The 25,000-nt window shown below is 33.0% G+C and overlaps 1 protein-coding gene across 1 annotated transcript in view; it reads right to left on the bottom strand.

Moving 5' to 3' along the window:
- LOC145242854 (protocadherin gamma-C3-like) overlaps nt 1-25,000 on the bottom strand; it is a 192,255-nt gene that overhangs the window by 21,130 nt on the left and 146,125 nt on the right. The window contains exon 2 of the mRNA XM_080105970.1: nt 5,627-5,762. Within this exon, the coding sequence (XP_079962096.1) occupies nt 5,627-5,762 (136 nt within the window). The remainder of the gene's footprint in view (nt 1-5,626; nt 5,763-25,000) is intronic.

Below are 25,000 nucleotides of genomic sequence, written 5' to 3'. Positions count from 1 at the left end.
CGTATTGAAGCTCGACCCTTCGGACTACAAATATCGAAAAATTAGCTAAAAACATTAATTCCTTCACCCTCAACTGAGCACTTTTCTACAGGGAGGGATCGTTTTTTTCGCCAATATTTTCGAAAGTCATCCTCTCTTTCCGATGGACTAGCTTTAATTTAAACCTTCGCCACTTCCGGTTTGGCGATGGGCGCAACAGCAAAGACATCACGTTTTTTTTTTTTTTCACATTCTTGTCCTCCTTCACTGTACAGGTTCAAGCCTGCCTGCCTGCCTACTACCACTTTTTTTTTTCGCTCAACACACACCTCCAAACACCCGAGCAACGCTGGGCACCCAGGCTAGTATAAATATATGAAACCAATGAGTAGAAAAGTATCATCTGTATTATTTATTTTAAGTATAAATAGGAAGAATTAATTAATTACTTGGGCAGAAATTAGGTGTTATTACTGCGACACCAGGGAAATTATTACCGTGTTTAAATTAGTTGAATGAATAATAGAAAGCATCTTATTTTTAAGAGAACTGTTTTAATTCGGGCGCTTTAACAAAAAAAGAAAGAGTAAAATATATATGGAACAAATGATTTTAGTAGATAATTAAATGCCCATATTATTTTTTGTAAGTATGATTAGTAAAAAGTCTTTTAATAACTGGTAAACATGTTAAGAGCTGGCATATTTTACAGCGACGCTAGTAAAATTACTAACACCATATAAAATAAATGAAAAGAAATATGTTATTTTGAAGAGACTCTTTTCTTTGTATTCACGTGTTCAAACGAAATCCACATTCAAAAACCAATGAATAAATTAATTCGATGTACAAAAATAAAATAAAATGCGTTTGAAAGCCAAATTACAACGCAATATTGAGAAAATAAACAAATATTTTACTTGTTTGAAATTTATAATTTAAATATATTTCAGAGTCAAACTCCATCCTCAGTATTTTGTACATTTTTTCCCCTTTCTTTTTTTTCCTTCTTCTTTCTAGCCATGCTGTAAAGTTGGAGAAAAAAAGTCAGTTAGTAAAGATCCGCGCGTTGTTTCTCAGCGGTTTTATTTTGAAATGTCAGAGCGATGCGTTGGGTACGCGAGATTAACGTCAGGGGTGTGAGTTCTGTTATTGAAGTGTTGATTTCATTTTAGTAGAAATAAAATTCGCATCAGGTGCGCTTGAAAGCCAAATCACAACGCAATATTAGGAAAATAAACAAATATTTTACTTTTTGAAATTTATAACATAAATATATTTCGGAAGCTTCGAAATATATTTATGTTATAAATTTCAAACAAATAAAATATTTGTTTATTTCCGTAATATTACGTTGTAATTTGGCTTTCAAGCGCACCTGATGCGAATTTTATTTTTATTCAAATTAAATCAACGCTTCTATAACGTAACTTACACGCCTGGCATTAATTCGATATATATTTACATGTGTGTGTGTATATTTTTGAATACTAATTAGTTAACTGCATTAGTTTTTACTGATGCTGATGCAAGAATAAAAAACCTGTTAGTATATAAAAAGAACTGTGTGTGTGAGAGAGGGTTCCCTATAGACTCTGCAACGGCTGGGCCGATTTTTGTGAAATTTGACACAAATGTACTTTATGTATCTGGCAGTGTTCATAAAAAGATTTTGTTTCGGAATGTCTTCGATAAGTACCGATAATCGATAATCATAAAAATCCGATAAAGAAGGAACAGGCGATTTTAACCAAAATTAACACCTTATATAGCCTAACATCACAAGTGCATTTCAGAAGTTTTATCACCACACAAGCAGAAAGGCCAAGCATATAAAATCAACAGTAGGTTTAATTTATATGAAATGTTTCTGTTTAAAGTACAATTGAACCATCATATTTGTCTTTTCATTTTAAACTTTAATCCAAACCATTATATATAAAAATAATTTTATAAAACCAACAGTAGGCTTTCTACAGTGCAATGTAGACTACAATATATTGTGGACTAACTAAGAGTTGAAATTTGATAGAGTATTTGGACATGGAGCACACTTCCAATTTGGTTTTTAGTCGGCAAAATTTGTTGCTAAGGGGTGGAAATTGAAAACAAAACAGTTGACCTTGGAAGTGTAAGTTGAATAAAACATTATACCTACTGTTTCTTTTGCGCATGCTCAAAATCAAGCATTCATAGCTCAAAGTTGTTTAACTTTTAACCTTTCGTATTTATCTGTCCATAGCTCAGACAGTAATGACGCTGGAGAGATAAGTAATAATTAAGCATGAAGCGCTAAACGTTCTGGTTCTAATTCTCGCGGATGGTACCTAAGTCATATTTTTTAATAACTTTTGAAATCATTGGATGATAATCAATAGAGGATTGACTGTATAATAAAAATGAAAAAAAAAATCTTTGTGAATTAAAATAAAATATTTATGCGTATTTTATGACTGGGCAACGCCAGACGGCCTGCTAGTAAGTAATACAAATAAAGTAAGTGTTAAGTGGCAATGCCGAGCGGATGTTTATATGAAATTTATTTTTCATTAATGAATAACGATCACCTGTTGAGTGATTATGTTGCTAATCAAATGATATACAACTGGATAATCAAAAATATCTCATAAGCATTTTCCTTGCAGAAAAGAATGGTCAAAGTATATTTTCTCTCGCTCTGTTTAATTTAAATCTGTCAGCAATTACTAGTAAACGAGTTTATATTTACTAAATATTTGTCTTTATTTAAATGTGAAAATAAACTCTTATGTCAGGTGATAGTTATTTTTTTTTTGTATGAAACAGAACTAATGATGAAAATTAAATCGCTTAGTAATTATAACATAAACGTATTGTAGATATTTTTTTTTATTAAGGTTTTAAGCAGTTTAGATGACGAATCGAAAACTGTCACTATTTTATCTATAAACCGATCCGGTTTTATTATTATCAAAAAGAAACTTAATAAAACTGAATCATATTTAGGCCATTAACATTATGGAAGAAAAATGAAAATATAGGCTAGTTTGATCAAGTATCGATATGTTGGACAGATTGATATTTCGGTCACAATTGTAAAATCTGAAAAGAATCTCTACTCTCTATTGCGTATTGAGCTTTTTTAAAAAATCCAATAAAGAGGACAGCTTATCTCTTGTATATATATATATATATATATATATATATATATATATATATATATATATATATATATATATATATATATATATATATATATATATATATGTATATATATATAAACTGTTCTCTTTATTGCGTATTGAGCTTTTTTAGTTCGGTTGGGATTACATTTTCTATATATAAATACTGTTATTTATATTAGTTTGAAGTTTACCATTGCGTATATTAGGTAAACACTACATCCCTTTGTTTTCATTAATATATATATATATATATATATATATATATATATATATATATATATATATATATATATATATTAGAATAACAGTATGGGTACATTCCAATATTTAAATATATTTTTTTTTTTTTACCAAACAGTTCTTTTAGCATATTAAAATTTTCGGTACATATTTTACAGATCCTGTTTGTTAAGAATAATAAATATTGGATCTTGGAATGTAGCAATATTGTTATTCTTTTATATATGCTCTATTCGTATGTTTAAAAAACATTGAGCTTCTAATCAAAAAGGATTTGCATACACAAAGAGTGAAATATAATAAAAAAAGAAACATATTTTACAAATATATATATATATATATATATTATTAATAAATATTTAGTATTTGTCAGGAGCCAAAACTATATTATTACTTCTGTTAATTGTACTATTGTACTATATTTTAATGTTCAATTTGGAGGAAGGGCTAATTTAGTACATTTTCTGTTATAATATTGCCATTCTCCCAAGCATAACCTTTTCCTTTTATAGGAATTAGTGGAATATCTTTTCTCTGACAATGATATCATTCTCCAAAGAATTGTCTTCTCCTTTTTGGGGGCAAGGTGGAAGCTCAGTGATAAACTAGCAAAAATATGTGACATACATACATACATGCATGATGATTGCAACGTCTCTTGTCAGACGAGTGCCACTCCCTCAGACATTTAAAATCTATGAGCCCAAATGCCTGAGGGAGTATCTATACAAAGATGATGTTACAGAGTCTTAACTTTGTACGGCAGCTAAGTCTCTCTCTCGGTTCAAAATGTTGAGATCCAGCAACAAGCAAGAGCAAGATAGCCAGCAACAAATTAAACTGCAGACCAGCTTAATGCGGGTAATGGTCTTCCGCTTTATGGTTTTTTAAATCAGAGATTTGCTTCTACTAGAAAGGTTGCCTTCACCACGGCTTACGGGAGCCCTTTCCACCCCAACACACACACAAATATACACGGTGCTAGTTGGCCGTTGACCCAGAAAAAGAGTTCATTCGCTCTTTGGAAGATCTTGTTTTTAATCCTTCAGGGAGTCTAGCCGCCCTCCTCACTAAACAAGTTTGGTGGGGGAACCAGTTTAGTCGCCGGTGACCCAACCATGAGGCAGGTATTACTGGGTTACATGGTACCAGTAGCACATGACATGACCTGACATATTTATACACACATACATACATACTAATTGCTTCGTCTTTACAGACGTTAGTTATCCCAATGCTCCCCACCAACCTCATCATAGTTATAAAGTCAATCTTCAGCGACAACTAAACCCTGTCCGTGGACCCGAAGATACATACACACATACATGATGATGACTGCAACGTCTTGTCAGGCGAGTGCCACTCCCTCAGACACTTAAAGTCCATGAGCCCAAAAATGACTTCCATCGCCACAGGACCATTTTAATAGACAAATGTCTTAGGGAGTATCTATGCACAGATGATGTTACAGAGTCTTAGCTTTGTACGACAGCTAAGTCTCTCTCTCGGTTCAAAATGTTGAGATCCAACAACAAGCAAGAGCAAGATAGCCAGCAACAAGTTAAACTGCAGACCAGCTTAATGCGGGTACTGGTCTTCCGCTTTATGGTTTTTTAAATCAGAGATTTGCTTCTCCTAGAAAGGTTGCCTTCACCACGGCTTATGGGAGCCCTCTCCATCCCAACGCACACGTACACACACACACACAAACACACACGGTGCTAGTTGGCCGTTGACCCCTAAAAAGGGTTCATTCGCGCTTTAGAAGGTCTTGTTTTTAATCCTTCAGGGAGACTAGCCACCCTCCTCACCAAGTCTGATGGAGGAACCAGTTTAGTCGCCGGTGATTCGACCATGAGGCAGGTAGTACTGGGTACATGGTACCAGTAGCATATGACATGACCTGACTATACATACATACATACATACATACATACATACATACATACATACATACATTTAAACAGACATGTGAGATTTATATAATAGATGGACAAACAGAAATTGGGAAAGTTTTAAGAAAGTTGTGAGGATGAGTAATAATATAATAGTGCGTGTACCATTTCAAGTTGTGCGTTTAAGAAATGTTATATTTGCTTGTAAACATTTTAAATCAGCTTTCCATCAGCTTTTATTGCAAATGACTTATAGAGAAAACACGCACACACAACCACACATATTCACATTCACACACTAACAGACATGTGTCCTTTTATTTAATAGATGACTTATTTAGAACATACCTGGTGGCTGCCTGGCTCCTCGTGTATCTCCATCACTCCAAGCATCTTCACTGTCGGTGTGAGTTGTAATTAATTCTCTTTGGGAATCGGCAATCATAAACTGCCTTTGGTCATTTCTATCGACGTCATCGATTTCCTAAAAGCATAATAACACCATCAAAAGTCATGAACAATTTTTTATTTCCTCGAGAAAACAGATTGCGATAAAAATAATCTGTCAAAAACTCACGAATCGAAAAGCACTTTATAGAATAAATTACTTGTCTGCCTTGCATATAAGAATGCAAAACATGTGAATTCTGATCTGAAAGTGTCACTGTATTTTATCCATTAAATTAAGTACATTGCTGAGGAAGGACATTACATAGAAATCGATAATTCTTAAAGTTACAACTAACCGCACATGCCCTTAAATTACACTGCATTTAATGTCTCTCAGATACAACCGTCAGATGTTGTTTATGTAGTAGTTCAGTTTCTTAATTGAATTGCTAACGCTGTATTTTTCATAATTTATTGAATTAAAACGATTATTAAATTATTTAAATTAGGAATAAACCACTGTATAGATACCAGCTGATGGTGGTTTCTTGAAACCCACTGTAATGTTAGTACACGAGTAATGCATTTTAATTTTAAGAATTTATTGTCTATGTTACATATTTTAAAAATATTTTATAACATTGTCTTGTCAACTTTACAAAATAACGGTTTCTAAAATGTAATTTTTAATTCTCCTTGTAAAATTTAACAAAACTATGCATATATATTTTAATCTGTTTTACATACGCATTAATACGTCGCTACACATTCATGAACATGTTTTGGTCAGCCAGTTACAAGTAACGAGACCTCTTCAGGCGATATTGCATATGCCAAAGTCAAGTCAGTAAGTAGGTTACTGACTTAACTTTTGTATAAGCAATATCGCCTAAAGGAGTATCTAGTTACTTGTGACCCGGCTGACCGAAACATGCTCATGAATGTGTAGCGACATATTAATGCTTATGTGAAACAAATAAAAAGTTTACCTTGTCCTACTTAGGTCTTGAGCACTCTTGCATTAACCTTGTTAAAACTTTATTATTTGCTTCACCTCTGAAAAATATTAACCTGGAATTATATATATACTAGCAGGGGTACCCGGCGTTGCCCGGGTGTTTGTAGGTGTTTGTAGTGTTACATAAAAAAGAACTCGGGGGGGGGGGTAGGATCGAACTCGAAGCCCTGAGGCGAAGTTTGAAAATAAAATCGGCTAGCCAGAATGAGTTAGTGAAAGGTGTTTGAATTTATTTAAGAACGAAATTGACAGGTGCGTGGCCGGAAGTCGTCGAGCATTATGACGACGACAACAACGACGACGACGACGACGACAACAACGACGACGACGACGACGACAACGACGACGTAGGTTTGTTTGTTATAAGCGAAGTAAAAAAAGAAAACAACGTTAACACTTAAGCAGGGGGGGGGAACACAAAAAACTAACGTAAGGCAAACGAACGATGAAAACAGAAAAAAACGAACACGTGAAAAATGGCTTCAATAAGCCTGTTTTGATATTAAAATTTAAAAAATCGGTGGGTACCCGGATGTTTTTGGGTGTCGCTAATAATAAGCGAAGTAAAAAAAAAACAAAAAAAAACAGAAAAACGAAACACTGGTTCAATATTTAAATTTAAAAAATCGAAAAAAAAAACAAAAGCAAAAAAACTGACACCACAATTCGAACCCAAAACGTTTAGATAATGAACCATGGCCTTAACCAACTGAGCTAAAGCGACGTACATGAAACTTACTCGGTTTTTCAACTATTTAAAGTAAATCAGGTCACGACGTCATCTGATGCATGCGTAGAATCCGTCATTGTCACGAGAGGACCGTTTTTGTTGACCCCCCCCCGTCGAAAATTGTCGATTTCGGGGGGAAAAAGTTAACGTTTTTGGCCAATTTTTCGAGCAAAGGATGGAGCTTTGATGTGATACCGAGTTTGTGAATTTTCGTCGCGTCTGTCGAAAGTTTTTAGTAGACATCCAAACATACACACATGCATACATACATACATACATACATACATTTTCGCTTTTATATATATACTAGCGAGGGGTACCCGGCGTTGCCCGGGTGTTTGGAGGTGTGTGGAGGGTTAAAAAAAAGTAAGTATGAGGATCGAACCCGAACCGTTGAGGCAAAGTTGTAAATTAAAGTGTGAAAGAAAAAATTAAAAAAAAACGTGCGACGTTAACGATTGCCTCAACGCGAGATGCTAACGGAAGCACGTTTGAATTTATTTAATTACTTGATTTAACAGGTGCCCGTTTTAATGAGTTAATGAGGTCAAGTTTGACTGTGGGGATAGTATTCATTTACTGCTGAACGCCCCCCCCCCAAGATGTTATAGGAAAAAGACTAACCCACATGCGGCGAGCGACAAATATTGAATATTTATCTTCCCGAAATCGAGCAAATTAAATAGACAGGCGAGCTTCGTTGTTAACTATGAGATATTACGATTTATATGTGATATAAAAAGTTTTAAAAAGTTGTGAAGCGAGCGACCGCTTCTCTGAAAAAAGCCTTTTGTTGACATACAGAAAAAGCGAACACACATACATACATACATACATACATTTTCGCTTTTATATATATATATATATATATATATATATATATATATATATATATATATATATATAATTGCTTGAGATGACTCGTGTTGCCGAGTTCGAATCTGCCGACTTGTATTAATCGTGACAACCTGCGCTGAAGATTCCCGAAAGGATGAAACCCTGATGTCTGTAGGTATTTAATTATTGTAGCAAAAAAAAATAATTATGACAACCCCTTTAGGAAACTAATTTCTTATCGTTGAGCACATTCAGTTGAATTAAGTCGGTCAATTTAGCTCTTATGCATAGATCATCGTATAACGATTAGATCACTGTCTGACTGACGCAAAGAACATTTAAAATTAAAATGTTTCAAGTCAACGTTATTTCACGCGGTTAATGGTAGCCGAATGGATACGGTCTTTGCTCATCGAGCCAGAGATGACTCGTGTTGTCGAGTTCGAATCTGTTGATTGGTGTTAATCATGACACCCTGCGCTGAAGATTCACGAAAGGATGAAACACTGGTGTCTGTAGGTATTTAATTATTATAGTAAAAAAAATAATTATATATATATATATATATATATATATATATATATATATATATATATATATATATAATTCCAGGTTAAGAATATTCGGAGGTAAAACATCCAATGAATTTATCGAGGTTTATACAAAAGTGCTCAATACAAAGTAGAGCAAGATATACTTTTTATTTGTTTTTGCATAAACATTTAGGTATCGCTACACAATCGTGGGTATGTTTCGGTTAACTAGTTATAAATAATTAGAGATATGACCAGGCGATGTTGCTTTTCTAAAAGTTCAGTCCTTAAAAAGTATATATATATATATATATATATATATATATATATATATATATATATATATATATATATTGAAGAAGAAATGTACCATATTCAGATGTTAAATCGACTAAAATACGAATACAATAAAAAAAGGGGGAAAAGAGAAATAAACGGGGAAAATTATATATTATAAATATATAATTGGGTAAAATAAGTCGATAAAAAGAATCATGAAATATAATGAAACCCGAAGCGCTTTCCGCCAGACCACTTTCTCAAGAAAACTATTTTTGTAGAAAATTATTATCACTAGTATGCGAAAGGGATAGGAACGAAAAAAAAAAAAAAACTTAAACAGAATGTGTCCCCCCCCCCCAAATAGTTCCAACTGTAACCAAAGTTTTCTCTGCTTGCACAAAGTAGGGAGGCTAAAACTGATGGCAAGCGCCTCGAGGACAGACAAGTGGAACTTAATGCGTCCTCTGTGCAAAACAGAAAAAAAAAACATATATAAGAATTCTTATCCAAGAACGAGTAAAATTAATTCCCCAGGCCAGAACCGTTTTGCGCCAATTTTATGTCACCTTACAAAGATTAAAATCAAAATATAATGCCACTAAGCCTTATGTCTAGAAGTCTTGTTCCAACTTTAATTTAAATCCATTATATGATTTTAATCCTAAAAAATGTTTAAAATTTAAGACTTATACTTTTTTGGTCCCTCGACAAAAGGAAGGTGGACCTGTAAATTCACTTTTGTCCGTTCGTCTATCCGCACTCTTATCATTAACTACACCTTGGAATTTTAAAAAACATTAAACATGATATGAGTAAAACTGTAACAGAACGGATTTTCTGGGAATACTCCGGTTGCTCCCCTAGGGATGCCTTTCAGGTTAAAATGACTAAAATTGACACTTTTGTGCTTATTAAAAAAAAAAATCGATGCCTTGGATTTTTATAAAACTTTCTGAAAAGTTGTAACTAACTGATTTCTATATAATTTTGTTCGTCTATACTTCGCGATAACTCCTGGGTGTGCCCCAGGGGCTCTTTTAGGGCTAATAAAAACACTCCATTTTTGGGACTATTTTACCATATTTGTCCAAAATTTTCTGTGTGTAGCTATTTAGCAGTTTTGCGTGATGCTGATCTCAAATTTAAATATGTTAAGGCCTTGGGTATTTTTGGGGCTAAATGGGGATGGGGCAAATGATGGACTTAGTCATTTCTTTTTTTGTACAGTGCAGAACTCAACTTTACATATGTTAAGGCCTAAAACTGCACCGTTTGTTCATTCTCACCAGGATTTAACATCCCCTGGGGACTTTTGGGGCTAAATGAGGGAGGGGGCAAATGCTGAAGTTAATCATTTTTTGTTTTGTGCTTCGTTCACTGTGCACTCATGGGGTACCATGCACGTTTCACTTGTTAATTTTACTTTCTTTCACTCCAAACAAGGCAAATTGTTGCTTGGGTGTAAGGGGCTGCTATTTGAGATCATGTTTAATGTGGGGAGTTTACCTGCTAGATGTCTGTTCACATTACATTTTAATTTCTGCATGTTAGCATAGTGAGGCAAACAGGAAAGAAGGATGGAATTAAAAGTTGAATATTTTGAGGGAAGAAGGTATTTTGCCATTGCCTGAAACAATTTATTGATGAGCTACTATTTGGGAACAGGTGTTACAGGCATGAACATCACTGGTGTATTTTCCAGATCCTTTCCCAGGGTCAGAATCCTTTTTTTTTTAATGGATATACTAATATTTTTAAAAGTTTTCTTTTAATATTTCCCTTTTTAGAAACGTAACGTGATCTTCACGTTTTCAAACACTGCCCGTGTGTGAAGATTTTTAAACTACTGAAAGGCATTACACGGAATCAATCTCACTCACTAAGTGATTAATACTCTGACTCCTTAAAAATAGCAGGTCTACATCATTGGAAGCTACAGTTAGCACATATGCTGTATTAGTTTGCTTTCTTATAAATGGCTGCCCTAATGAAGACTAAGGAGAACATATCTTGTGATATACCTTCAAGCACGAACATTTCTATGTTCTACACATTAGATGGAAATTCATATTATTTGGACTCTTCAGACTGCTGTTCTCATCTTGAGTGTCATTTTCACAATTTTTAATCGATATAATCTCCGACATTCTTCAGGTATATCTTGTCGAACTCGGGAATGTTTCTGACAAGCTCTGGAATTCGGACGGAATTTCGAAGGGAACCTTTTATTTATTTCACGGAGGTAGCATGCTCTTGTTCTGTCATCCATGACTGGATAGATGTACTAAATAATTTGCAATTGTACTTTTTAGTCGCCCACACTGAGGATTGAATCTTCAACGATCATGAGACTATTTTACAATTGATTTTTCCAAGTGCTCTAACCACTGTGCCACAGGTCCTTGCAGACAGTTCTAGTACGAATTTTGATGAGTTTCGACCGAAACATTGTGAAAATGACACTCAAGATGAGAACAGTAGTCTGAAGAATCCAAATAATGTGAATAAGCAATCCTCATGTCAAAATTCAGAAAATTAAGATGGAAATTATTTGTCTTTCGCTTGCTTCATTTTGATAATTAGATGTACAGATTTCCAATTTAATGGGAATTATCTCATACCTCTAGAGATTGCACGAAAGAGTGTCATATCTATAATATAAATCTCAACTGTCTGTTTAAATGTATGTATGTATATATGTATGTATGTCTCTTTCGACAGAGGCGACGGATTTTCATGAGATCAGTATCATTTTGAAGCTTGACCCTTCGGACGACAAATATCGAAAAATTGGCCCATAAAATTAATACCTTCACCCTCAATTGGTCACTTTTCTACAAGGAGGGGTCGCTTTTTGCACAGATATTTTCGAAAGTCATCGCCTCTTTTCGATTGTGTAGCCTTAATTTAAACCTACGTCACTTCCGGTTTGGCGATGGGCGCTACAACTAACGCATAACATTTTTTTTTCACTTTCTTTTCCTCAGGTTCGAGCCTGCCTGCCTACTACCACTTTTTTTTTTGCTCAACCAACACCCTTACACACACCTCCACTTTCTTTTCGCGCCTGCTTGCCTACTATCACATTCATTTTTTTTTTTTTGCTCAACACACACCTCCAAACACCCGGACAACGCTGGACTACCCAGGTTAGTTTATATATAAATTCGGATTCCACACTAACAACACGCTATACACCCAACAAGTAATGAAGAAAATTATTGAAAAAGAAAAAAATTGTTATTCAATATTTTCAAACATAAGCGGCGAAAAAATTACACTGCCTTCAAAAAATAAAAAATAAAATAAAGACATATTTATCTTTTTCCTCTCATCTAACAATGCTCTACCGATGAGTTTTATGAGATTTAAACAGTAACTGACAGAAAATGTTACTGATTCTAAATTTTTCATGAATTAATCATAAGGTACTTATACAGAATATGAACCATGCTATTTTTTTTTTTTTTTTTTTTAGATTTAAGTGAAAAGATACCATAAAAATTGAATTTGTTTATCAAAATGTTAGGTGAAAGTACAGAACAGTTAAAAAAAAAAAGAACTCCCCTCCCCATGTTAAGAATGGATTTCTAAATAACAGTCCTTATTCTGCAGGAGTACCAAAATTTAAGCAGTAAATTTTTATTGATTCTAATGATTTGAGCAAATTTTGCTTAGTAATGATTCTCTAATTGGAGCTTAAATCCATGTAATTAAAACATTTCTCCGTCTGTAACATCAATGGTTTAATTGCTTTGAAGTGTGTTGTGGTCTTTTTCGATCATTAATGTTTCTAAGCATGCCTCATTATTATGAACTTGTCCTAGAACTGGTATTGCAGTTATTACTTATTCAGAGTACTTGGAGTTGTCTGGCTTGAGAATAACATGACATGCAACAATATAGTAAGGACTAAGGAGTGTAATAGAGCACGTATGGCAACTATATGCCAATACTGAGTTTGTGCAAAATTATGTCATGATAAGAAAAAAAAAAGAAAAACATTATAAATAGGAGAGAGAGAGAGCACAATCACGCTTGGAATGTTCGAGAGGCCAGCGGTCAGAGAAAAGGAGGAAGATCACGCTAGAGATGTGTGTGACGTCACAGCCATAACGGAAGACATGTGTGGCGGGATAAAAAAGAAATAAATGTCATTGTAACAAAACAGGAGTCGAGTTATTACTTGTCTTATGTTCCTTGCGATGTAGACTGCAGACAACGTGTGGGTCCCGTGTGCAAACGTGTGTAACATCATAGGAGTAAAGACAGTGTTTTTAATATTTTTTATTTGATAAATTTATTTTATTTGATTTAATAAATTTATTTTATTTGAATTAATAAATTCATTTTATTTGATTTAATAAATTTATTTTATTTGATTTAATAAATTTATTTTATTTGATTTAATAAATTTATTTTATTTGAATTAATAAATTTATTTTATTTGAATTAATAAATTTATTTTATTTGATTTAATAAATTTATTTTATTTGATTTAATAAATTTATTTTATTTGATTTAATAAATTTATTTTATTTGATTTAATAAATTTATTTTATTTGAATTAATAAATTTATTTTATTTGATTTAATAAATTTATTTTATTTGATTTAATAAATTTATTTTATTTGAATTAATAAATTTATTTTATTTGATTTAATAAATTTATTTTATTTGAATTAATAAATTTATTTTATTTGATTTAATAAATTTATTTTATTTGAATTAATAAATTTATTTTATTTGAATTAATAAATTTATTTTATTTGAATTAATAAATTTATTTTATTTGATTTAATAAATTTATTTTATTTGATTTAATAAATTTATTTTATTTGAATTAATAAATTTATTTTATTTGAATTAATAAATTTATTTTATTTGATTTAATAAATTTATTTTATTTGAATTAATAAATTTATTTTATTTGATTTAATAAATTTATTTTATTTGATTTAATAAATTTATTTTATTTGCTATTTTCCTTAGAAGTAGATCGTAGTGAACTCTAAATTTAAACAATTTTCGTATTATTTGTATTAGTTGGACTACTGTTCTGCACACAATTTCGAATGAAAGCCTTTATTTAATCCACGAGGTAGCATTTTCTTGTTCTGTCAGCTTTGACTGGGTAGAAGCCCTAAATAATTCGCAGTTGTATTTTGAGTGTCACCAACAATAAAGATTGAACCTTCAACCCCCAGAAAAGTGTAACTTTACAACTGAATTTTACCAAGTACTTTATCCTTAATGCCACGGCTCTTTGAATCAATCCGCATCTCAAAAATTTAGAAACGTTGAATAATTTTGTGTTATTGAAATCTAAAATCAAACCAACAAAAAACACAAAAGTTGGGGGCATTTATTTTTCGGAGGGTGGGTTCTGCCCCCCCCCCTGGTACCCTCATTACACTTCCTATAAAGTCTGTCTCAAATTTCCTAAAAAGCCGATCGATGTGTTTGAATTCATGGATACATTAATGGCGGGTGGATGGATTCTACCATATTGAAATAAAAAAAGACTCCAGTGCCTAACTCAGCTCGACTCATGAAAGTTTTGAAAAATTATAGTGTAATGAACAGATTTGAGACCTCTATTCAAATCATTATTGACGGTCCTGCAATGATCTTAGTATCTGATAAATCCAAATTATTTGCAATCGTGGCCACCAACTACTAATTTTAGTAATCATTAGGGCTAGGACAACAGCATATTCTTTGCATTGTTTTGACTCTCGAGTGTGTATCCGTTGATATCTTATATGCTTTTATATAAAGTGGTGTGGTTCTGGGTGGATTAATTGTGACTAATTGTGTCGGATATATACCTGAGAGTTAAAACAATGATAAGAATATGCTGTTGTCATAGCCCTAGTAATCATATCATTTGGATTCTTTGGACTACTTTTCTCATCTTGAGCGTCATTTTCACAACGTTTCAGTCAATGTAACCTCTGACCTTCTTCAGGTGTATCTTGTGCCACAGGTCCTTGCGGACTTTTGGCACAATAGTTAAAGTACTTGGAAAAATCAATTGAAAAAGTAATATTCTGGTGAAGGTTGAAAATTCAGTTCTCGGTGTTAGCGACTGAAAAATACAATTGCAAATTACTTGGGACCTCTATCCAGTCATGGCTGATGGAACAAGAGCATGCTACCCCTGTGAAGTAAACAAAGAGTTCTATCTGAAATTCCAGGTCGGAGGTTACATCGCCTGAAACGTTGTGAAAATGACACTTAAGATGAGAACAGTAGCACGAAGAATCCAAATAATATGAATAACCAATCCTCATCCAAAAAATTCAGAAAAGTAACGTTTAGTAATATACATATATCTGTCCTGAACGTTGCCAGACTTATCAGTAAGGTCGTGACATTATTCCAGTTCTTATGCTTAAAAGCAACTACTGGAACTTGCTCCTACTCTAACAAAATTATACAATTGTTGCTTAAAGAGAAACACTTTCCACCTTGTTGTCCAATATTTCAAAATACTTGTATTCAGTCCTCTACATTTCTGTACAGACCGATCAGTCTCTTGTGTTTCATGATTAAGCCTTTTCTTCTTTTACAAGGGAGTCACCGTTTATCAAGGCCCAAAGGCTGCTGTAGGATAAGGGTTAATGAATGTAAGGTGGTAATGTAGTAATCGTTAATAGTGTAAATTGGTTAGACTTTGGATTATTTAAGGGAACAACTCAACAAGAACTTGTTTACATTGAACTTGAAGGCTTCCAGATTGTAATCGGCCAGAAAGCAAGCCAGTGGAACAGTGTTCCACAGGCAGGCAGTTCTAACAAAAAAAACTTTGTTCATAGAATCTGCATTTAGACTTAGCACAGATAGAGAGTAGGGCAAATTGTTGATATTGGTTATAGCTAGTTGAGTGTTTTTTTGTGAAAGTTTGGCAAGGAGGCAACCATACATTGAAGCTCAGATGAGCACTTGCCATGAAAATAACAATAAAGCAGAGACAGGTTCGCAACGTCTTTTCTGTGGAAAAAGGTTGTGAAGAAAAGGGCATCACCTACTAGGTATCAAAGCCGACCTTGAACTCTATCAAGGCAAAATAGAGTGTGCCGAGCAACTCCTGTCCATATGTTGCAACGTACTTGGCTTTTATACAGATAAAAGATAGCATTGGCAGTGGTATATCTACTGGAGTGGTAGAATAATCAAACTATTTTTCCAGCGATCTTGCCAACAGATTTGATGTATGTGTTCCATTTCAGATCAGGAGTGAAGGCCAATCCCAAAAGCTTATCAAGACATGGTACTTCCCATTCATTTCAATTGTGCAAGCTGTTTGAATGTGAGTTAAATTAGGCAATTTTCAACCAACTTAGAAAAAAAAATCAATGTAATTGGTAACAAACAATACGGATTTCATCCTGCAAGGTAGATTACTGATGTGCTAACTGTAATATTGCATATGAGCAGCAAATCTCTTGACAAGGACTTTATTTCTAGAATAATAGACCTCAACATATGAGAGACCTTCGATGGGGTCTGGCACAAAGATCTTGTTGATTTTTCTCTCTTTGGATCGGGAGCATGTGGTGCAGTAGGGAAAAATGATACTTTTAACACTTAAAAAAAAATCACGATTCTCTTCTTTTACTACCAACGCTCATGTAACTTTTTTACTCTAATCAAAATGACCCTAAAAACCCTTGTTTTGATAAGCTGTCAGACCGATTTCCATTTCAAATCTAAAATGGAAGATGTATATCCAGTCTCCATTATTTGGAATCTTCGGTCTATTGCTCTTGTCTTTATTATCATTTTCATAACATTTTGATCGATGTAACCTTCTTCAGGTGTATCTTGTCGAACTCTGAGATGTTTCTGCCAAACACAGGACTCTGGATGGAATTTTGAATGGAACCCTTTTATTTATTTCACAGGGGTAGCATGCTCTCATTCTGTCAGCCATGACTGGATAGATGTACTAAGTAATTTGCAATTGTATTTTTTGCTGGCCCACACTGAGAATTGAACCTTCAACCTTCAGGAGAATGTCGCTTTTACAATTGATTTTTCCAGGTATTCTAACCACTGTGCCATGGGTTCTTGTGGACAAATTGTAAAAAATGATGCTCAAGACTAGAACCAAAGACTAGAACCAAAGACTAGAACCAAAGAATCCAAATAACACGAATAACTAATCCTCATCTTAAAAATTCAGAAACGTATCCAGTTTGTTGCTAAGATTTCTGGAAAAATGTTTGGATCAGAAAATACCTGATTCCAGATTCTTTTTCCTATGAGTCAGAATGTGTCCCAAAGAATATTCTTTCTTACCATGACAATACAAAATCGACTTTGTAATCTAGTGAGGAGGGGGTGATCTTTTTTCTTCTCTACGACCTCTTCCTCACAAAAGAGACGTTGCTAGTCTTTCTCTATTGTTATTTCCATGGTAGGTGCTCGACTGAGCTCCAATCTTTGGTTTTCTGTATAAGGCGTTCACAGCAAGAACTCATTGTGTTATCACAACGAAAAAAAAGAGACTTTCTTTCTCCTTTCCTCCTTCTCTGTCAGGTGAAATTACAGTGGGCAAAACTTTTTTGCAAGGTCTTTCCACTTGTGGAATACATTGTTGTGGGGCTGCTTCCCTGCCAGTTACAACTTATTTGTCTTCAAATCCAATGTCAACAAATTCTTGTCATGGGCTACCTCAAAATAATCAAATGCAGTTCATACCGTTGATCAGTGTTAGTACTCCTATAGTATTCTTCATCTTTTGATTGCCATTTATTCCATCTAGTTAACCGTTATCCTCGAGTGGCTCTTGACATTGATATGAGGTGACCTTGAAAGAAAAAAAAATCAGTCTATTAGACTTCAGTTTTATATCTCTGATGATGATGGTGATGATGATGATGATGGCAACTTTCTGTTTTGTGTGACAATGGTATGTTCTGCATCTAACCTGGTGCATTGCAGTGTCTGCTGTGGCGAAAAAGTCGAAGCTGGAGTTACTTATCCTGATGTAGGCCTGGGCAGATGATAAAGAGACCTAGGTTTGTCCAGTTACCTAACTACTTCATTTACTCACATAAAATTAATATACGAAAGTATAAATTTATGCATAAACTTTAAGTATTTACTTCAAAAGTGCTCAATACGTAGGTAGAGCTAGTTAGTAATTTATAAAATATATATGGCGATTAAGCTACACTGAATATTCGGCATTTCATCCTCTCTAGGATAAGCCTGAAGAGTCCTAGAGTGGATGAAACGTGGAATATTCAGTGTAGCTTAATCACCATATATATTTTATAACTTACTATATATGTGTGTGTGTGTGTGTGTGCGTGTGTGTGTGTATATATATGTGCGTGTATATATATATATATATATATATATATATATATGTATAAAGAGAAAGAAAATTAAAACTAAGTTGAACAAAATTTATTGTTCGCCTGAATACTCCAAAAAACAATTTACAAAGTGCTTTATATATATATATATATATATATATATATATATATATAAAGCTGAATGTGTGTGAGTGTGTGCTTGTGTGTGTGTGTGTGTGTGTGTGTGTGTGTGGTCACGAATAGGCTCCTATATGGTTGACTATTTTAAAAAGCTGATTACATATAATGATAGAAGATGTATCGAGACACAGGAATGGGTATGTTTGATCTGGCAGAACGGTGGTTCATTAAAATTGTGGGGTCTGCGTTCGGGCCTGGTCCACAAAGTATGGAAATAAAAAATTTAAAAATTAAAAAAAAACGTTTACAAGTGTTTTCGATATAGATGTACATAATAATACTTTGTTAAGTATGTTTTAACTTAAATAGGGATGGTATAATAAAATTGTGGGGTCTTCGTTAGCGTCTGGCCTCCATAGAATGAAAATAGGCGCAAACTTTAATAAAGACTTTTCATATCTATCTGCGTAAGTATACTTTGATAATTATGTTTCAGTTTGAAGAAATATGGTATAATAAAATTATGGGGTGTTCGTTCGCGCCTGACCTCCATAGAATGGAAATATGTCACAAAGTTTAACAAGGTTTTTTAATATAGATCCACAGAATATTGTGATAAGTGTTTCAGTGTGAACAGGTATGGTATAATAAATTATGGGGTTTATCTATTTTATTTTTACTTTCATGATATTTTGCTTTGGTTTTGATACCCCCAAATTCGAAGCTATCTCTTTACAACCCTTCCTTTTCATAACCTATCATACTTTCATAAATCAGAGTCCATTTTCTGTAGGCTGTTTTTGAACCCAGTCAACGATGGGTACTTTTGCTAGTATATATATATGTTTTATTTTTTATTACCGTTTTATCTGTTTGTTTACATATGTTTCGGATGTTGGACCATGTTTATGATCCAACAGCCTCGTCAGACCTTACAGAAATGGTTGTTAGTATTTGGGAGAAGTGTTTTGGAAGAAAACAAAGGGTATTTCTTCTAAAACACTTCTTCCAAATACTAAAAACCATTTCTGTAAGGTCTGACGAGGCTGTTGGATAGCAAGGAACAAATCGCACGGCCAAAGTTAACCACGAGAAATACAATTGAAATCAACATTTATATAAAGTGTAAATGTCAAAACGGCAAGAGTGAGCATCATGATCTGCCCATGTGAGCTTAAGTGACTGACTTATTACATTTCAACTTAGAATGCTCAGCAATATATATATATATATATATACTAGGTGCAGTGGGGAGCGGAGAATAGAATCGTCGGATCTTTTTATGCTGTATTTTAAATCAGCTTCCGAAATAAAATGAGTACATTCTTGGGCCAGAGAATCTATTATACATTTCATAAAACACAATCAAATTAAAAATATATATAAATTAAAAACTGAAATAAATATAATTAATATTAACATTTGCATCTTATGAAAAGAAAATAAACAACATTTTCTGCTTAAAGCATATATCTTCAATGCATAACTATTAAGGATCGTCTTAGCTTGATACAGATTTGCGTTTAACCAAGTTAAGTGTTTCTGTAGTTTATACAGTTTCAAAGTCTTGCCTTTTTCTGCAGAGGAAATACTCATAATTTTTCTGGTTAACACAATAATTGAAAGCTTCAGAGATTGAAAGAATATAACTTGAAAGATTATATAAAAATACATACAGATATATATATATATATATATATATATATATATATATATATATATATATACAAGTCATTTTGTGTGTGTGTGAGTTCCTTCCTCATAGGTTCCGAAACGGCTGAGCCTATCTTTTGCAAATTTCACACAAAGATTATTTATATGTCCGGTAGTGTTCTTAGATATGTTTTGTACAGAAATTCATTCGATAAGTATCGAAAATCGAAACAATCCGATCTTAAAAATAGTCTTTCTCTATTATAGATAAAAAATAATTTTTACAGGGGAATATTTTACATTACACCGGCCAAGGGAAATAATAAAATCTCAGTAAATCATTTCTAAAAAGATTTATTATCATCTGGAGCTAGAGCTCAGTGGTAGAGCTACAGATCAAATGATCCCTTGCTCAAGCCCGAGTGTACCTCACCATTTTATTTTAATTTTTTTATTAATGAGTTCAATTTACGATAAATGAAGAGGTACTATTTAAAATTGCCGCAAATCATTACTTCGTTTGCATATTTTAAAGTTAAACATTAATCAGAAGTGACTTTTCCAGGGCATTTGTCGTCAAGCCCAAATATCAGCTGACGTGATATTGTAAAAAAACACAGACGGAATTTGATAAACAACATTATCATTATTATTTTTATTTATTTTTTATTTATTTATTTATTTTTTTTGCGAATTAGTCCACCAGCCAAATTATTCCTCGTAACATATAATAATCAATAGAGGATTGATTCAATAATAATACCTACGCAATATGGATAAATTAAAATATCATGTTTAAGCGTATTGTACGATGGGCAACGCCGAGCGCCCAGCTAGTATATATACACATACATATACAATAAAAAAAGTAACTCTCTTGATTTTGTTTTGGTATATATATATTTTTTATTTTCTTTAGTGTACAAACATCAGTTATTTTGTTTCCTTTTCACACTCAAGCGAGAAGTTTCCAATTAAATGAAAGAATTAAAAACCAATGATATATAAAAAAAGAAAACATACAGTGAAAATAACTTAGGTTAAAAAACGTTGGTTTTAAAGACAATTCAAATTGTCTAGCTGTTAGCGCAATGAAAACCACTCCAACTGACAGACAAAATCAATTAAAAACCCGTGAAAATCGATAGTTTACTGCAAGTGGTTTAGGCATGATAAAAATCTAGAAATGGAGGCTTCTCTTGGCAAGTTTTACGCTATCAGCAAACTCTGATGCATGACAAATTGATGCACGAATGTATTTTTTTTATTGTACAATGTAACTTACAACATGTAAATTACAAATTCTGAAATGGACTCAAATGAGATTTGTAATATTGGATTAATATTACAAATCTCATTTGAGTCCATTTCAGAATTTGTAATTTACTTTGTTCTCCAATCCATAATAAAGACTAAAGTGTTTATAAACCTGTACGAGAGTGCCCACCCCTAAAAATATGCGTTTTTTACTATTTTTTTTTCTTAAGTATCATATTACCAAAAAAAAAAAAAAAAAATTAATAAAGGGGTTCTAATCACGTCACACGTCGGTAAAAAATGGACAGTACGTAATAATTAGGGCTATGACAACAGCATATTCTTTTCATTGTTTTGCCTCACCAGTATATATCTGACACAGTAAGACAAAGTTAATCAACCGAGAACCTCATCACTCTATATAAAAGCATATAAGATACCAACGGATACACACTCGAGAGTCAAAACAATGAAAAGGATATGCTGTTGTCCTAGTCCTAGTAATAACTAGAAAAATTTTTGTTCTTAATTATCTCCCTTGTTAAGTAATAAGACCAGTTGGACATTTCATCTTTTTTATGTGCAACTAATTTTACATTTTACCGAGCTATTTGATATTGGATCTGTTCGTGTGATTTCTATTAAAATATAAAAATGCACCATTTTAGGAGGTTGTGATTGGATTTTCTTGGTGCATACAAAGGATACTTAAGAAATACTCTTCTGATAAGATGCTACTTGGACAAATTTTATTTTGTGTTGTATCCCTGAAAATAACCAATGTGTTGAAACAACTTTAATACTCTTATGTATACTCTTTATTTGGAATATGATTTGAAGATGATTTAAATCAGTAAAAAATACTTAAAGATACTTATATAAACATTATCTAAATATTAAGTGCGACTTTATTTAACTAATGCACTAACCTTATCTTAATATGAGTTTATTTAATTAATTCACTAACCTTATCTTAATATGAGTTTATTTAATTAATTCACTAACCTTATCTTAATATGAGTTTATTTAATTAATTCACTAACCTTATCTTAATATGAGTTTATTTAATTAATTCACTAACCTTATCTTAATATGAGTTTATTTAATTAATTCACTAAACTTGTGCCTTAAAACCCGAGCCTTCTATCACTGCTGACTGTGCAAGTTCTGCATGTTAGCTATCTTAGCTGGCTTGCCAACTAATAATGTAGAAAATTTTTTACTGTATTTCATTATGTTAATTAGTTTCAGTAAGTATTTCATTCCCTATGGGGAAAAACCTTGCTTATTAACTTAAGTAGAAATCGTTCTTTCCACTAGAGGAATAATGTCTAGATCTTTAATGATTTCTAGCCCATATTGAATGCTTTCTATTCTGTATCTTTATCGTGTCATGGTCCAGAATCTTCAGAGTGTCGTAAATCAAAGAAGAGGCTACATATTTTCCTTGCCTTTTCTATTGCGCAATTGATTTTCGTCAACCAGAGAAAACTTGTAACAGTTTAGTTTTGTATAAAAATAGAAAAATTTCTCTTTTCTGTTTCTTCCTTTATTATCTCATGTGCACACACCCAGCTAGAGACGGATAGTGTCGACCGGAAGATGGATGTATGGAACCACGAGCTTGTCAAACATTGCTTGCCGGCTGACTGTAGGCTTCTCTTCCCTTTTGACTTTTTCTCTGAGTTATATATGTGACCTAACCTTCTGCAGACGTGCTTTACATCGACAGCTGCGTGTGTCAAATAGTTAACCTTTCACTACCGATGATATCAATTCTGACATCCTGACCCTATCAGTCAGTGCGTTTTCTCTGTGAAATTAACCTGCTAACTTACCTATTCTACATTTACAATCACAAAAATTCTCATCCATTCTTTCAATGTGACCCTTCCATCAAAGTTGTTTTAATTTATGCAAAACCGACTAGAGAAACTCAGTTAACGCTCTATCAAAATATTTTTCCAAGTTTACGAAAGCATAAACCAAACTGTATTTCATCTGCCTCGTATGTAAAGAAGTGTACAGTGGAATGAGGATGTTGTGAAATGCATTAAAGGAAATGGAAATGAACGATAAAAAGGTTCAGTGAATAAAGATGTGCATCTGATGGCAAAGAGGGAAGCAAGAAGAGCAATATACAAAGCCAATAAGGAAGCTGAGAAAGACACATTGTTTAGGTGGATGACGCACACACACGCACACACACACACACACACACGCATGCACACACATATATATATATATATCTACACTCACTTACATACATGTGATATCTACACAACTACATGTGTCCTCATGGCTTATGCATCCATGCATATAACGACACACTTATTTATCTGATTTATTTTCCGCTCAATTATTCTCTCAATCATTTTATGATCTGATTCATCAGCTTCATTGCTTTATAATTACTTCTATTTTATCCTTGTAACAATTCACAATTGTAATAAGTTCCCAGTCTTTGAGATAGCCTCTTCTTTAATGGTCTGATTTAGCAAGTCTGTGATCATCCCACTGCCTATTTAACCCACAGCATTCAACATTTTTCCAACAATTCTGGCCTTACTCTTTTTCATCTTACAGCTTCTTGTACGATTTCTTACTCAGCTATTATGGCGGGATCCGATATTTCTTCTGATTTTCTTGACGCCATAGAAACTCACCAACAATCTTTCATAATGGCATTTCCAAACTAGCCTCATGTCCTGTTCATGTCTTTTTAGCACTTCATTTTCATTTCAAAGTCACTTCTCTCCAACAATATCCATATTTCTCTTTACCATCTATTTAGCTATCCTGAATATTTTTTTTTGTAGTATATACCTTCGCGTTCTATCTGGAGAACTGTCTTTCCCAGCTTCCTTATTGGCTTTGTATATTTCTCTTCTTGCTTTCCTCTTTGTTATCAGATACACATCTTTATTCACTAAACCTTTTTAACCACTGACTCGTTCATTTCCATTTCCTTTAATGCATTTCTCAACATCCCTCATTCCACTGTCAATTTATGCCTTCGGGTTCCAGAAGCAATTCCATGCTGCAGAAATATATTTTGGTAGTTAGTTTTCACAAGTGGAACCCCGTACAATGCAATAAGCTCTCTTGTTTAACTGTGAGTAGAATGCATTTGCCATCAAAAGATTTCTCAGCTTTTCTGATAATGTTGTCAAAATTAACTTATTTCATTCAGCAGCAGCTCAGTACTGTGTTCCTTAATGAATCAGATGCCTTTCTAGCTTTCTATAGACCCCAATAATGGCTTCTTGACAGCTGTTTTTCTCTTTAAGTATTGTACTGTCAGTTGTTTGTTCATGGTCATTTCCTGTCTTTTAAATACCAGTTTCTCTATAACAGACTCCAAGACATACTTGATCAAACTGTGAGAACACTTTATATATATATATATATATATATATATATATATATATATATATATATATATATATATATATGTATGTATATATATATATATATATATATATATGTATATATATATATGTATATATATATATGTATATATATACATATATGTATATATATATGTATATATGTGTATATATATGTATA

Source organism: Euprymna scolopes, chromosome 21, assembly GCF_053919585.1.
Source record: "Euprymna scolopes isolate OS-2025 chromosome 21, ASM5391958v1, whole genome shotgun sequence".
In the NCBI taxonomy this organism is placed as follows: Eukaryota; Metazoa; Mollusca; class Cephalopoda; order Sepiida; family Sepiolidae; genus Euprymna; species Euprymna scolopes.
Note: the sequence above shows the minus strand (reverse complement) of the source record. Positions and strands in the feature narration are given on the sequence as shown.